The 15,783-nt window shown below is 40.3% G+C and overlaps 1 gene segment (V, D, J or C); it reads left to right on the top strand.

Annotated features, from left to right (window-relative positions):
- Tcrg (T cell receptor gamma chain) overlaps positions 1-12,560 on the top strand; it is a 40,099-nt gene extending 27,539 nt beyond the window's left edge. The window contains 3 exon segments of the C gene segment in view: positions 280-333; positions 10,194-10,238; positions 12,015-12,560. Of these exon segments, the coding sequence occupies positions 280-333; positions 10,194-10,238; positions 12,015-12,157 (242 nt within the window).
- Positions 12,561-15,783: the final 3,223 nt, after the last annotated feature.

Genomic DNA, 15,783 nt, shown 5'->3' with positions numbered 1-15,783 from the left:
ATAGTATTTCAGGTGTGATTAAAAATGTATACTTCAAAATATGTACTTTGGTATCTTTGTGTGTTAAACTATACAATAACCATTACCTACAAAATTTCAAAGTAACGTCAATTATTCTTGGAATTTTTAGCCTCATACTTTTTAATATGACTTCTCTGGTGTCTGTGACAATAGTTAATATATATTAATTCACACACACACACACACACACGCACACACACACACACACAGAGTCAATAATAAACATGAATAGCTAACTGGTACCTTAATTTCTTTTAGCTTTCACAACTATTAATGTCGATCCCAGAGAGAGTGTTTTCAGACATGAAAATGGTAAGTTTGAATATATGCTTGCCTTTACCTCTTGAAAAAGTGTTTTTCTTCTATCACCTCATCTTCTGAACCTTCTTGGATTAACGCTAAAAAGACAAATGAAAACAATCGCTAACTGCAGTAGAAGAGTGTGAGTTGCATTTTAAATCAATCTTTTCCTCCATGTCACTATAGATCAAAAACAATTTCTTTTTTTTTTACTTTAGCAATTTTTTTTCAGCATTCTTTTTCTTTTTTATTAACTTGAGTATTTCTTATATACATTTCGAGTGTTATTCCCTTTCCTGGTTTCCGGGCAAACATCCCCCACCACCCTCCCCTTCTTTATGGGTGTTCCCCTCCTATCCTCCCCCACTTGCCACCCTCCCCCCAACAATCTAGTTCACTGGGGGTTCAGTCTTAGCAGGACCCAGGGCTTACCCTTCCACTGGTGCTCTTACTAGGATATTCATTGCTACCTATGAGGTCAGAGTCCAGGGTCAGTCCATGTATAGTTTTTAGGTAGTGGCTTAGTCCCTGGAAGCTCTGGTTGCTTGGCATTGTTGTTCATAAGGGGTCTCGAGCCCCTTCAAGCTCTTCCAGTCCTTTCTCTGATTCCTTCAACAGGGGTCCCATTTTCAGTTCAGTGGTTTGCTGCTGGCATTCGCCTCGGTATTTGCTGTATTCTGGCTGTGTCTCTCAGGAGCGATCTACATCCGGCTCCTGTCGGTCTGCACTTCTTTACTTCATCCATCTTGTCTACTTGGATGGCTGTATATGCATGGGCCACAGGTGGGGCAGGCTCTGAATGGGTGTTCCTTCTGTGTCTGTTTTAATCTTTGCCTCTCTATTCCCTGCCAAGGGTATTCTTGTTCCCCTTTTAAAGAAGGAGTGAAGTATTCACATTTTGATCACCCGTCTTGAGTTTCATTTGTTCTAGGCATCTAGGGTAATTCAAGCATTTGGGCTAATAGCCACTTATCAATGAGTGCATACCATGTGTGTTTTTCTGTGATTGGGTTACCTCACTCAGGATGATATTTTCCAGTTCCAACCATTTGCCTACGAATTTCATAAAGTCATTGTTTTTGATAGCTGAGTAATATTCCATTGTGTAGATGTACCACATTTTCTGTATCCATTCCTCTGTTGAAGGGCATCTGGGATCTTTCCAGCTTCTGGCTATTATAAATAAGGCTGCGATGAACATAGTGGAGCACAGCACGTGTCTTTTTTATATGTTGGGGCATCTTTTGGGTATATGCCCAAGAGAGGTATAGCTGGATCCTCAGGTAGTTCAATGTCCAATTTTCTGAGGAACCTCCAGACTGATTTCCAGAATGGTTGTACCAGTCTGCAATCCCACCAACAATGGAGGAGTGTTCCTCTTTCTCTGCATCCTCGCCAGCATCTACTGTCACCTGAGCTTTTGTTCTTAGCCATTCTCACTGGTGTGAGGTGAAATCTCAGGGTTGTTTTGATTTGCATGTCCCTTATGACTAAGCATGTTGAACATTTCTTTAGGTGTTTCTCAGCCATTCGGCATTCCTCAGCTGTGAATTCTTTGTTTAGCTCTGAACCCCATTTTTTAATAGGGTTATTTGTTTCCCTGCGGTCTAACTTCTTGAGTTCTTTGTATATTTTGGATATAAGGCCTCTATCTGTTGTAGGATTGGTAAAGTTCTTTTCCCAATCTGTTGGTTGTCATTTTGTCCTAAGAATAGTGTCCTTTGCCTTACAGAAGCTTTGTAGTTTTATGAGATCCCATTTGTCGATTCTTGATCTTAGAGCATAAGCCATTGGTGTTTTGTTCAGGAAAATTTTTCCAGTGCCCATGTGTTCCAGATGCTTCCCTAGTTTTTCTTCTATTAGTTTGAGTGTATCAGGTTTTATGTGGAGGTCCTTGATCCACTTGTACTTAAGCTTTGTACAGGGTGATAAGCATGGATCGATCTGCATTCTTCTACATGTTGACCTCCAGTTAAACCAGCACCATTTGCTGAAAATGCTATCTTTTTTCCATTTGATAGTTTCTGAAACTTTACAAAGTAGACTTTTTTCCACTATCAGAACGATCTGCACTGAAATGCTCAGCCCTCGTAATTAAAAACCAAAAAGTAATTTGCTAAGAAATATTAAGATGCACCAAGTAAGTGCTGTAATGCTTCTTTCCTAGCTCTTGGGGGTAGAGGAAGAAGAATGAAGAATTCAAGATGAGCCTGTGATAGATGACAGTGTCTTTGTTAAATGTTTTCACGTGTTCATGGGATTGAAGGGGGTCTGAGAGAGAGTATGTGTTCAAATTCATGTGTGTATATATATGCGTATATACACACATGCATGCATGATAGAGGAAAACCTTTGGTGTCATCCTTTGAAATACTAAACACCTTCTTTTTTTATTTTTTTTTATTAACTTGAGTATTTCTTTTTTTTTTTTTTTTTTTTTTTTTTCAGATGAACTTCCTTTATTCATACAAGAAGAATATTGATTGATTTTTTTCTTTTATAGTTTGCACCTTGTATTACATATTTCTTCAACACTCATAGGATATGGGAAATACAATACATTTTATGTAAGGTGTCCTTAAAGATTTGAAGTACATGGTCTCAGCTACTGATTTCCAATATTTAATACTTCTTTTTTTTTTTTTTTTTTTAATTCTTTTTTTTTTTTTTATTAACTTGAGTATTTCTTATATACATTTCAAGTGTTATTCCCTTTCCCGGTTTCCGGGCAAATATCCCCCTCCCCCCTCCCCTTCCTTATGGGTGTTCCCCTCCCAACCCTCCTCCCATTGCCGCCCTCCCCCCATAGTCTAGTTCACTGGGGGTTCAGTCTTAGCAGGACCTAGGGCTTCCCCTTCCACTGGTGCACTTACTAGGATATTCATTGCTACCTATGGGGTCAGAGTCCAGGGTCAGTCCATGTATAGTCTTTAGGTAGTGGCTTAGTCCCTGGAAGCTCTGGTTGCTTGGCATTGTTGTACATATGGGGTCTCGAGCCCCTTCAAGCTCTTCCAGTTCTTTCTCTGATTCCTTCAATGGGGGTCCTATTCTCAGTTCAGTGGTTTGCTGCTGGCATTCGCCTCTGTATTTGCTGTATTCTGGCTGTCTCTCTCAGGAGCGATCTACATCCGGCTCCTGTTGGTCTGCACTTCTTTGCTTCATCCATCTTGTCTAATTGGGTGGCTCTATATGTATGGGCCACATGTGGGGCAGGCTTTGAATGGGTGTTCCTTCAGTCTCTGTTTTAATCTTTGCCTCTCTATTCCCTGCCAAGGGTATTCTTGTTACCCTTTTAAAGAAGGAGTGAAGTATTCACATTTTGATCATCCGTCTTGAGTTTCATTTGTTCTAGGCATCTAGGGTAATTCAAGCATTTGGGCTAATAGCCACTTATCAATGAGTGCATACCATGTGTGTTTTTCTGTGATTGGGTTAGCTCACTCAGGTTGATATTTTCCAGTTCCAACCATTTGCCTACGAATTTCATAAACTCGTTGTTTTTGATAGCTGAGTAATATTCCATTGTGTAGATGTACCACATTTTCTGTATCCATTCCTCTGTTGAAGGGCATCTGGGTTCTTTCCAGCTTCTGGCTATTATAAATAAGGCTGCGATGAACATAGTGCAGCACGTGTCTTTTTTCTATGTTGGGGCATCTTTTGGGTATATGCCCAAGAGAGGTATACCTGGATCCTCAGGCAGTTCAATGTCCAATTTTCTGAGGAACCTCCAGACTGATTTCCAGAATGGTTGTACCAGTCTGCAATCCCACCAACAATGGAGGAGTGTTCCTCTTTCTCCGCATCCTCGCCAGCATCTGCTGTCACCTGAGTTTTTGATCTTAGCCATTCTCACTGGTATGAGGTGAAATCTCAGGGTTGTTTTGATTTGCATTTCCCTTATGACTAAAGATGTTGAACATTTCTTTAGGTGTTTCTCAGCCATTCGGCATTCCTCAGCTGTGAATTCTTTGTTTAGCTCTGAACCCCATTTTTTAATAGGGTTATTTGTTTCCCTGCGGTCTAACTTCTTGAGTTCTTTGTATATTTTGGATATAAGGCCTCTATCTGTTGTAGGATTGGTAAAGATCTTTTCCCAATCTGTTGGTTGCCGTTTTGTCCTAACCACAGTGTCCTTTGCCTTACAGAAGCTTTGTAGTTTTATGAGATCCCATTTGTCGATTCTTGATCTTAGAGCATAAGCCATTGGTGTTTTGTTCAGGAAATTTTTTCCAGTGCCCATGTGTTCCAGATGCTTCCCTAGTTTTCCTTCTATTAGTTTGAGTGTGTCTGGTTTTATGTGGAGGTCCTTGATCCACTTGGACTTAAGCTTTGTACAGGGTGATAAGGATGGATCGATCTGCATTCTTCTACATGTTGCCCTCCAGTTGAACCAGCACCATTTGCTGAAAATGCTATCTTTTTTCCATTGGATGGTTTTGGCTCCTTTGTCAAAAATCAAGTGACCACAGGTGTGTGGGTTCATTTCTGGGTCTTCAATTCTATTCCATTGGTCTATCTGTCTGTCTCTGTACCAATACCATGCAGTTTTTATCACTATTGCTCTGTAATACTGCTTGAGTTCAGGGATAGTGATTCCCCCTGAAGTCCTTTTATTGTTGAGGATAGCTTTAGCTATCCTGAGTTTTTTGTTATTCCAGATGAATTTGCAAATTGTTCTGTCTAACTCTTTGAAGAATTGGATTGGTATTTTGATGAGGATTGCATTGAACCAGTAGATTGCTTTTGGTAAAATGGCCATTTTTACCATATTAATCCTGCCAATCCATGAGCCTGGGAGATCTTTCCATCTTCTGAGGTCTTCTTCAATTTCTTTCCTCAGTGCCTTGAAGTTCTTATTATACAGATCTTTTACTTGCTTGGTTAAAGTCACACCGAGGTACTTTATATTATTTGGTCTATTATGAAGGGTGTCGTTTCCCTAATTTCTTTCTCAGCTTGTTTCTCTTTTGTATAGAGGAAGGCAACTGATTTATTTGAGTTAATTTTATACCCAGCCACTTTGCTGAAGTTGTTTATCAGCTTTAGTAGTTCTCTGGCAGAACTTTTGGGATCACTTAAATATACTATCATGTCATCTGCAAATAGTGATATTTTGACCTCTTCTTTTCCGATCTGTATCCCCTTGATCTCCTTTTGTTGTCTGATTGCTCTGGCTAGAACTTCAAGAACTATATTGAATAAGTAGGGAGAGAGTGGGCAGCCTTGTCTAGTCCCTGATTTTAGTGGGATTGCTTCAAGTTTCTCTCCATTTAGTTTAATGTTGGCAACTGGTTTGCTGTATATGGCTTTTACTATGTTTAGGTATGGGCCTTGAATTCCTATTCTTTCCAGGACTTTTATCATGAAGGGGTGTTGAATTTTGTCAAATGCTTTCTCAGCATCTAATGAAATGATCATGTGGTTCTGTTCTTTTAGTTTGTTTATATAATGGATCACGTTGATGGTTTTCCGTATATTAAACCATCCCTGCATGCCTGGGATGAAGCCTACTTGATCATGGTGGATGATTGTTTTGATGTGCTCTTGAATTCGGTTTGCCAGAATTTTATTGAGTATTTTTGCGTCGATATTCATAAGGGAAATTGGTCTGAAGTTCTCTTTCTTTGTTCTGTCTTTGTGTGGTTTAGGTATAAGAGTAATTGTGGCTTCGTAGAAGGAATTCGGTAGTGCTCCGTCTGTTTCAATTTTGTGGAATAGTTTGGATAATATTGGCATGAGGTCTTCTATGAAGGTTTGATAGAATTGTGCACTAAACCCGTCTGCACCTGGGCTCTTTTTGGTTGGGAGAACTTTAATGACTGCTTCTATTTCCTTAGGAGTTATGGGGTTGTTTAACTGGTTTACCTGTTCCTGATTTAACTTCGATACCTGGTATCTGTCTAGGAAATTGTCCATTTCCTGAAGATTTTCAAGTTTTGTTGAATATAGGTTTTTATAGTAAGATCTGATTATCTTTTGAATTTCCTCTGAATCTGTAGTTATGTCTCCCTTTTCATTTCTGATTTTGTTAATTTGGACGCACTCTCTGTGTCCTCTCGTTAGTCTGGCTAAGGGTTTATCTATCTTGTTGATTTTCTCAAAGAAACAACTTTTGGTTCTGTTGATTCTTTCTATGGTCCTTTTTGTTTCTACTTGGTTGATTTCAGCTCTGAGTTTGACTATTTCCTGCCTTCTACTCCTTCTGGGTGTATTTGCTTCTTTTTGTTCTAGAGCTTTTAGGTGTGCTGTCAAGCTGCTGACATATGCTCTTTCCTGTTTCTTTCTGCAGGCACTCAGCGCTATGAGTTTTCCTCTTAGCACAGCTTTCATTGTGTCCCATAAGTTTGGGTATGTTGTACCTTCATTTTCATTAAATTCTAAAAAGTTTTTAATTTCTTTCTTTATTTCTTCCTTGACCAGGTTATCATTGAGTAGAGCATTGTTCAATTTCCACGTATATGTGGGCATTCTTCCCTTATTGTTATTGAAGACCAGTTTTAGGCCATGGTGGTCCGATAGCACACATGGGATTATTTCTATCTTTCTGTACCTGTTGAGGCCCGTTTTTTGACCAATTATATGGTCAATTTTGGAGAAAGTACCATGAGGAGCTGAGAAGAAGGTATATCCTTTTGCTTTAGGATAGGATGTTCTATAAATATCCGTTAAGTCCATTTGGCTCATGACTTCTCTTAGTCTGTCGACATCACTGTTTAATTTCTGTTTCCATGATCTGTCCATTGATGAGAGTGGGGTGTTGAAATCTCCCACTATTATTGTGTGAGGTGCAATGTGTGTTTTGAGCTTTAGTAAGGTTTGTTTTACATATGTAGGTGCCCTTGTATTTGGGGCATAGATATTTAGGATTGAGAGTTCATCTTGGTGGATTTTTCCTTTGATGAATATGAAGTGTCCTTCCTTATCTTTTTTGATGACTTTTAGTTGGAAATTGATTTTATTTGATATTAGAATGGCTACTCCAGCTTGCTTCTTCTGACCATTTGCTTGGAAAGTTGTTTTCCAGCCTTTCACTCTGAGGTAGTGTCTGTCTTTGTCTCTGAGGTGTGTTTCCTGTAGACAGCAGAATGCAGGGTCCTCGTTGCGTATCCAGTTTGTTAATCTATGTCTTTTTATTGGGGAGTTGAGGCCATTGATATTGAGAGATATTAAGGAATAGTGATTATTGCTTCCTGTTATATTCATATTTGGATGTGAGGTTATGTTTGTGTGCTTTCATTTTCTTTGTTTTGTTGCCAAGGCGATTAGTTTCTTGCTTCTTCTAGGGTATAGCTTGCCTCCTTATGTTGGGCTTTACCATTTATTATCCTTTGTAGTGCTGGATTTGTAGAAAGATATTGTGTAAATTTGGTTTTGTCATGGAATATCTTGGTTTCTCCATCAATGTTAATTGAGAGTTTTGCTGGATACAGTAACCTGGGCTGGCATTTGTGTTCTCTTAGGGTCTGTATGACATCAGTCCAGGATTTTCTGGACTTCATAGTTTCTGGCGAGAAGTCTGGTGTGATTCTGATAGGTCTGCCTTTATATGTTACTTGACCTTTTTCCCTTACTGCTTTTAATATTCTTTCTTTATTTTGTGTGATGGTGTTTTGACAATTATGTGACGGGAGGTGTTTCTTTTCTGGTCCAATCTATTTGGAGTTCTGTAGGCTTCTTGTATGCCTATGCGTATCTCTTTTTTTAGGTTAGGGAAGTTTTCTTCTATGATTTTGTTGAAGATATTTACTGGTCCTTTGAGCTGGGAGTCTTCACTCTCTTCTATACCTATTATCCTTAGGTTTGATCTTCTCTTGAGTCCTGGATTTCCTGTATGTTTTGGACCAGTAGCTTTTTCCGCTTTACATTATCTTTGACAGTTGAGTCAATGATTTCTATGGAATCTTCTGCTCCTGAGATTCTCTCTTCCATCTCTTGTATTCTGTTGGTGAAGCTTGTATCTACAGCTCCTTGTCTCTTCTTTTGGTTTTCTATATCCAGGGTTGTTTCCATGTGTTCTTTCTTGATTGCTTCTATTTCCATTTTTAATTCCTTCAACTGTTTGATTGTGTTTTCCTGGAATTCTTTCAGGGATTTTTGTGTCTCCTCTCTATGGGCTTCTACTTGTTTATTTATGTTTTCCTGGAATTCTTTCAGGGATTTTTGTGTCTCCTCTCTATGGGCTTCTACTTGTTTATTTATGTTTTCCTGGAATTCTTTTTTTTTTTTTTTTTTTTTTGTCTATTTTCCTGGAATTCTTTCAGGCATTTTTGCGATTCCTCTCTGTAGGCTTCTACTTGTTCTCTAAGGGAGTTCTTCACGTCTTTCTTGAAGTCCTCCAGCATCATGATCAAAAATGATTTTGAAACTAGATCTTGCTTTTCTGGTGTGTTTGGATATTCCATGTTTGTTTTGATGGGAGAATTGGGCTCCGATGGTGCCATGTAGTCTTGGTTTCTGTTGCTTGGGTTCCTGCGCTTGCCTCTTGCCATCAGATTATCTCTAGTGTTACTTTGTTCTGCTATTTCTGACAGTGGCTAGACTGTCCTATAAGCCTGTGTGTCAGGAGTGCTGTAGACCTGTTTTCCTCTCTTTCAGTCAGTTATGGGGACAGAGTGTTCTGCTTTCGGGCGTGTAGTTTTTCCCCTCTACAGGTCTTCAGCTGTTCCTGTGGGCCTGTGTCTTGAGTTCACCAGGCAGCTTTCTTGCAGCAGAAAATTTGGTCTTACCTGTGGTCCCGAGGCTCATGTTCGCTCGTGGGATGCTGCCCACGGGCTCTCTGCAGCGGCAGCAACCAGGAAGACCTGTGCCGCCTCTTCCGGGAGCTTCAGTGCACCAGGGTTCCAGATGGTCTTTGGCTTTTTCCTCTGGCGTCCGAGATGTGTGTGCAGAGAGCAGTGTCTTCTGGTTTCCCAGGCTTGTCTGCCTCTCTGAAGGTTTAGCTCTCCCTCCCACGGGATTTGGGTGCAGAGAACTGTTTATCCGGTCTGTTTCCTTCAGGTTCAGGTGGTGTCTCAGGCAGGGGTCCTGCTGCTCCTGGGCCCTCCCCCACGGGAGCCCAGAGGCCTTATACAGTTTCCTCTTGGGCCAGGGATGTGGGCAGGGGTGAGCAGTGTTGTTGGTCTCTTCCGCTCTGCAGCCTCAGGAGTGCCCACCTGACCAGGCGGTGAGGTCTCTCTCTCACGGTGTCTGGGAGCAGAAAGCTGCTGCGGGCCGGGATCCGCGGGTGACTAAACACCTTCTTTAAGACAGGTCTTTCAGTAAGGTAGACTGCCCGGCCATCTAGACTAAGGGAGCCCGTCTTTCTCTGATTATACAGCACAATGATTACCATAAGGCACCCAGGCCTAGCATTTTTTTTTTCTTTTTTCTTTTTTTTTCGGAGCTGGGGACCGAACCCAGGGCCTTGCACTTGCTAGGCAAGCGCTCTACCACTGAGCTAAATCCCCAATCCCCAGGCCTAGCATTTTTATGTGTATTCTGGAGATCAAACTTAGATTCTTATATTTTCAAAACAAGCACTTTTACCAATGGATTTATTTCCCAACCAATGACCTTGACTTTAAAAAAAAATCATGTAAGATTTTTTTACTATCTCATTTAACCCTTTTCTTTTCTCAAACATGGAATTATTCAGAATTTAACTTATTTAAGTGCTAGTGTGGAATTAAATACAATGAATGTGAATCGTTTAATACATTGCCTGGTATAGCAATTATTAGCTTACAAGTATGAACTTTTATTATCAATTGTCTGACAATCTCTCTCTCTGTCTCAATCTCTCTCTCTCTCTCTCTCTCTCTCTCTCTCTCTCACACACACACACACAATGCCCATGGTAACTCACTAGAACATGTTCTCCTTTCTCCTAGTTAACAATGCTACTGTTCTGGAAGCTTGCTTGAAAGGAAGGAAGGGTAAGTTGTCCTTTCATCTCTTTACCATTATCTTATCACAGAGAACACAATCTCAATCATGTTAAATTTGAACTCTGCTTGTAAGAAAAGCCATAATGGCTGGAACTGCAATTTAGACTGAGTGATACTGTAATTTAACCCATCATTTCCTATTCATCAACAATTTGTCTTCATACAATACAATTTTGGTTAGGGATATAGATTTTTTACTTTTTTTTTAATCCCATTTCCTAATACCCACAGAGTCCACTTTAGGCAAAAGGCCCTTGAGCTGGGTTCTGTATGTCTCGTGTATCTCTCATACGCACACTGTAATAGTTTCCTCCATTGTTCAAATGGGGCTAGTGAGCTAATACTAAGTCCTCTGTACATGAACACATTCAGATCTGGGGTGCAACTCAGATCATCAAATGGCAACTTGATCTCTCACTCAGTTTTGCATTTCCCTCTAAGTCACAGAATAAGGTGCTGACTTCTGTGCAATGCTATACGCATGGGGAAGAACATGGGCTTCAAACCATATCAGACTAGTGGTCCAGTCCTTCTAATGATCCACCACTCATCTGCATGACTGACTTCCATTCTGTAAGCAAAGGCTGCTTCATCTGGTTATGGAGAATGATTGCCCTAAGTCTGCACTGACAGAGATGAGCACCATGGTGTCAGATGCCCAGCATGTTTACCAGATTTAGTGAGCAAACTGAGTGCTAGTTTCTGGTCCTTTCTCCTAATATATACACTAAAATGAGACTCATATATTTATTCTAGGGCTAACTGCTCTTCCATTTCCTCAGGGCCATGAGCTCAGAAAATGAGGTGCCACATGAGGAATGGACCTGACCAAGGACAGAGTTAAAACATTTCATTACTTGAGATCTCTTATCTTAAGGCCAGAAAGAACCATGGCCTTGACTCTTTAAGTAGTTACTGTGGCTCTCCAATTCAATCATTGCTTTAATTGACAACAGCATGCATTTCTTATAAAATTCCAATTACCCGTTAGTTATACACTAGTGAGAGCCTTGAGAGAGATGGGTGACTGTCTTGGGAAACCTGGATTGACAGGTCACCTCAGGCTTTTCTGCAGTGCCCTATTCTATAATTGCCTGTGCATCCCACTGTGCTACATTGGGCTTCCTTAGTCAGTGTTTCCTGAAGGAGCACCGCAGGCTTCATCTACAGCACTTCAGATGTTCTATGCTGTATTTGTGCTCATATTTTTATGCCTGGGATGAGAGTTATACCTGGAGCTATATAAAGAATTAGGTAACATTTCTTCCAAGTCGCTTCTCTAAACAAAGACTTAGGCTGTGGGTTACTCAATACGTATTAGGCAAACTATTTTTTTCTGTGCTCTCTGATTGCAAGTAGAAATGAAAATTCTTCCTCCACCAAAATCTATTACTTTATTAAAAAGGTGAAACTTTCACTGCTAAGATGTCAGAATATTATTTAAAATTTGCTTTGTACATGATGCATATTATCTGTTATTATTTCGATATGCCAGCAGTGAAAATTTCTAAACTTATCCCCACTTAACCTTCAAATGGGTCTGTCTATTCCGAGTGCAGTTTCTTTTGTTAGTAGTAGGAAGGTTATAAACGAACTTCTCAAGGGTTGTTTTTAATCTGACTTCTAAGAGGAGTCTTTTTGCCGGTTCTGCTAAGAGTGGTAGGTGTTGAGTTGTCCCTCAATGCAGGTGACCAGAAAAAACAGTTGACAATGTGTGCTGTTCTGTCAAAAGAGCTGATGAATCTTACTCCAGGATTCTTTTAGATATGCTGCAGCTTCAGGTCACCACCACCTCTGCCTTCTACGTCTACCTCACCCTGTTCTTCAAGAGTGTGGTCCACTTGGCCTTCGTTGTGTTCTGGCTGTTCAGAAGAGTAAATATGCCTTGTGATGGCCAACGTTCCTAGTGGATGATGAACCAGGAAGGTCATGCTATCTTCATCCTTCCTACCTCTCAATATCTGCTGAGGATCTAGCTTGGCTTGCTTGCTGGCTTTGATGTCCACAAGGACACATATGTGTGGTTTTGTGTCATTACTATAATTCTCAGAGCAGAGAAATCAACTTCACTCTCTAACAAATAGTAGCTTCCAAGCACCCAATCGTCCTGACCCATCCTCTCTCAGTCCCTCTAGTAGCCCTAGCAACACAGGCCCAATGTATATAAACTCCAGTTCCTAGTCACCCCACTTCATGCCCTAGAACCAGATAGTGCCCCCAAAGCCTTTACTTTATATGCTCTAAATAACTTTATTAGGATTTAAATTTTGTGTTTTGTTTTATAAAATATAATAAAAAAATCCAGCCTAATTTTAATGTGATGTGTGTTTTTATTTGTGACAGTGATTGAAGGTTCAAAGAAACATAACAAACTGAACTAGGACATGTCTGTTGGTAATCTAATCTTAAATCCTAAATCTCAGATGATGGTTGGGAAAATATTCTGAAACAGTGGGTCCTAGGATTTGCAGCCAAGTGCAAAAGCCAAGGGGACTGCTCTCTCAGGGAAAACTAGGTCATTTGGTTTAAGTCATTCCCATGGAAACAGAATGTGTGCTGTGTGACCAACTCTGTGCCTGTTTCACAGTATCATGCTTCCCAGTCCTCACATAGTTCCCAGGAGAGCTATCCAAACTCCAGAGAGGAAAGCAAATGGGAGAGATGAAAACATGAATTGTAGACCTGAGTACCTAGGTTTCGACTCTGGATTCAGAATTTAGAATCTGTGTGAGATCAAATACCGAACCATAGTTTCCTCCTGTAAAAGAAAGTTAGAGTGATGTGTTCTCTGGAGGTGTGCATATTACATGAGTTAATAAAGTTCTGTGCTGGCCAGTCCTTGAGAGCCTGGGGCTATGTTCCAGATTTTACCTTACAAATACTGGATACCACATGCAGACCTCACACAAAGGCACAGGCTTAGCTTCTACCAAGGCACCAGGCAAATTGCAATTCTCTAAGAGTGCACTGATGTGGGTACAATTCTATCCTATAGAGCATTTAAATTCACTTTCCATTAACAGTACAGTTTAAAAGGAGTTTGATCTCAATTCAGTGCATTTGTTTTATAGACATAAATAATTTATGAATTATGTGCCTTCCTGTAGGTCACTCTCAATTGAGAAAAATAAAACAAATGGCTTGAATCATCCCCAAGAATTTCCTGAAGGGCTTAAATGTCTGTTTTCCTTACACATACACATACACGTACACGTACACGTACACGTACACGTACACATACGCATTGTTCATCGATTCTCAGTCCTTCTTTGGGAAAGGCTCTGCTTTACTCTGGCATCACAGTAGTTTCCCCTCTGCTATCAGTAGAAGCTCTGCCTTTACCCGTGAGTACCTACCATGCCCTTGCTCTGTCTGGGAGAGCACTAATGAAGTGGGCTATGGGCTGCAGGTAGCACAGGGACTACTAATGCTCTCAGGATGTGAACAGCATTCTGACACTTACCTCTTCCACACTCAGTGGGCTCTGAGGTTCTTAAACTTGCCACATGAAAGATGCAGGTGAAGCCAAGCACATTTCTGAGGAGGAAGAGAGTTGTGCATCCTTCTTCAACTAAGGCTTGTTCACCAAAATTGATACATATAGGAAAGCCATGTGCTTTGATGGTAGGATTCTAGACCAGAAATCATACCTCAAAGACATTTTAAGAGTCTAAGAGAGTTGTTCTCTTAGTCTTTCCCTCCCACAGTGATCTATCAACATGTATATTTAATTACAAAATCCCATGACTGATAATTCTGTAAAAATTTCTAATCATTGTAAATATCTTTTCCTTAAACATTTTTCAATATTTGAAAGCATTCATTTTTTTCTCCCACTGTGTGACATACACATTATATTATATGTTAAGATTTAGTCTCATGATGAAATTTAACTATGTTGTGGAGAACATATTCCAGTTTCTATGCACATGCCAATTCAATTGCAGAAAGCCTAATGAAGAACATTAATCATAGAATGTGGAGCCTTATTTTATATCTCATTTGTACCCAGTGAGACAAGGCTACGTGACATTCTATAGGTTGGGAAACCGAGGTTAAGATGAGTAAGAAACCTTCCCATAACCCTGCAGCTAAGAACTTGAGCAAGGATTTGAACCCAGGCTGCCTGGGTTCAGCAGCCTAGCTCTTGCCTTCTAAATCATTTGACTATGGAGTAGAAAAAGATATTCTTCAGAATATCTTCAGAAAATCTTCCTCACTAGGCTAAGAACTAATTGAGAGAATGACTCATCTCCCTTTCATCTCCTGGTTTTATGCTGTTGTTAGAATTACAACAGTCAACCTGCCATAGATTATTTATGCAAGACCAACTTCCACACTGACTTCCTGTCCACCAAGGCAGTTATGCTACATATCACATAATGTGATAAAATAAATTTGGGAACAGAAGTCTGCACTTAAAGGCACTCAAAGAAAACGAAGATTTGCACAATCTGACATGAAGAAAGTCCTGCCTGGACAGTAGCCTTTCTTCCAAAACTTCAAAAGGTCTTAACTACAATTACCAGTCTTACCCTCGAGGCAGGCCTTTGAGAAATAGCTGAGTGTGCTCCAACCTTAACAGCTGGGAGAATTGGGCTGACAAGCTTTTCAGGTTTTCTTAACCACCCATGGAGCATGGGCAAGCAGAGTCCTTCAAATTCTTCTTCACTATACATACAGCTAGACTAGTTTAGAAATTTCATGTCTCAATTATAAAGCAAAGAGAAAACTTCTAGACAACACACCTTGGAGTTTTCTCCAGTACTTACATACAGCACTTTGTATTTTTTATTTTGCAATTAAAATTTTTTTGCAAAACAAAAATACGTTTTATAATGATGAAGGCTCAAGTCAATCCCTAAAGCGCCCTCATGAGTTCAAGAACAGTGATACACACTTTTAATCTCAACCAGGAGGAGGTTATGATATGCATATCCCTGGTGCTCACTGGCCAGTCAGCCTAGCTTACTTGGTGAGTTCAAGGCCACCCTGAGTGGACAGTGTCTGAAAGTCAACACTTGGGCTTGCCTCTGTGTGGACATGCACACTCACACATATGTACAATAACAGACCTTTTTCATGTTCTCTAGTGATACCGAGAATATATGCCAAATGCCCCTTCAGAAAGCCCAACTTAGCTCTGCAGCCCAGGTGTGTGTGAACCCCTGGAAGGGGCCTGCCAAACTTCATTGCTATGCTAACCTTCCAGTATAAAACAGGGTCTCATGGTGCCATCAATTTATTTTTTCTGAATGTAAACGTCTCATCAGTTTGACTTTTTATGTCTATCACATGTGTCTATTCATCTTCCTTCCCCCATTTTCTACTGTGCAGCAATACCAGCAAACAAAGCACCTCTTAGTGCATTTCTGTAAGCAGAGATAATCTACCAGATGTTCTACATGTGGTAGCTGGATGAGAGTTCAGGGCGTGTGACACACCTTTTCCAATGGACACTTGCGAAGTTAAAACTACATTTGAATCAATAACGTCTAACTTTAACCCTGGAAAGGTTGGTTACAATCAGCCT

The sequence above is a fragment of the Rattus norvegicus genome, chromosome 17 (assembly GCF_021556685.1).
Source record: "Rattus norvegicus strain SHRSP/BbbUtx chromosome 17, alternate assembly SHRSP_T2T, whole genome shotgun sequence".
NCBI classification, from domain to species: domain Eukaryota; kingdom Metazoa; phylum Chordata; class Mammalia; order Rodentia; family Muridae; genus Rattus; species Rattus norvegicus.
This window is presented reverse-complemented; position numbering and strand designations above follow the sequence as displayed.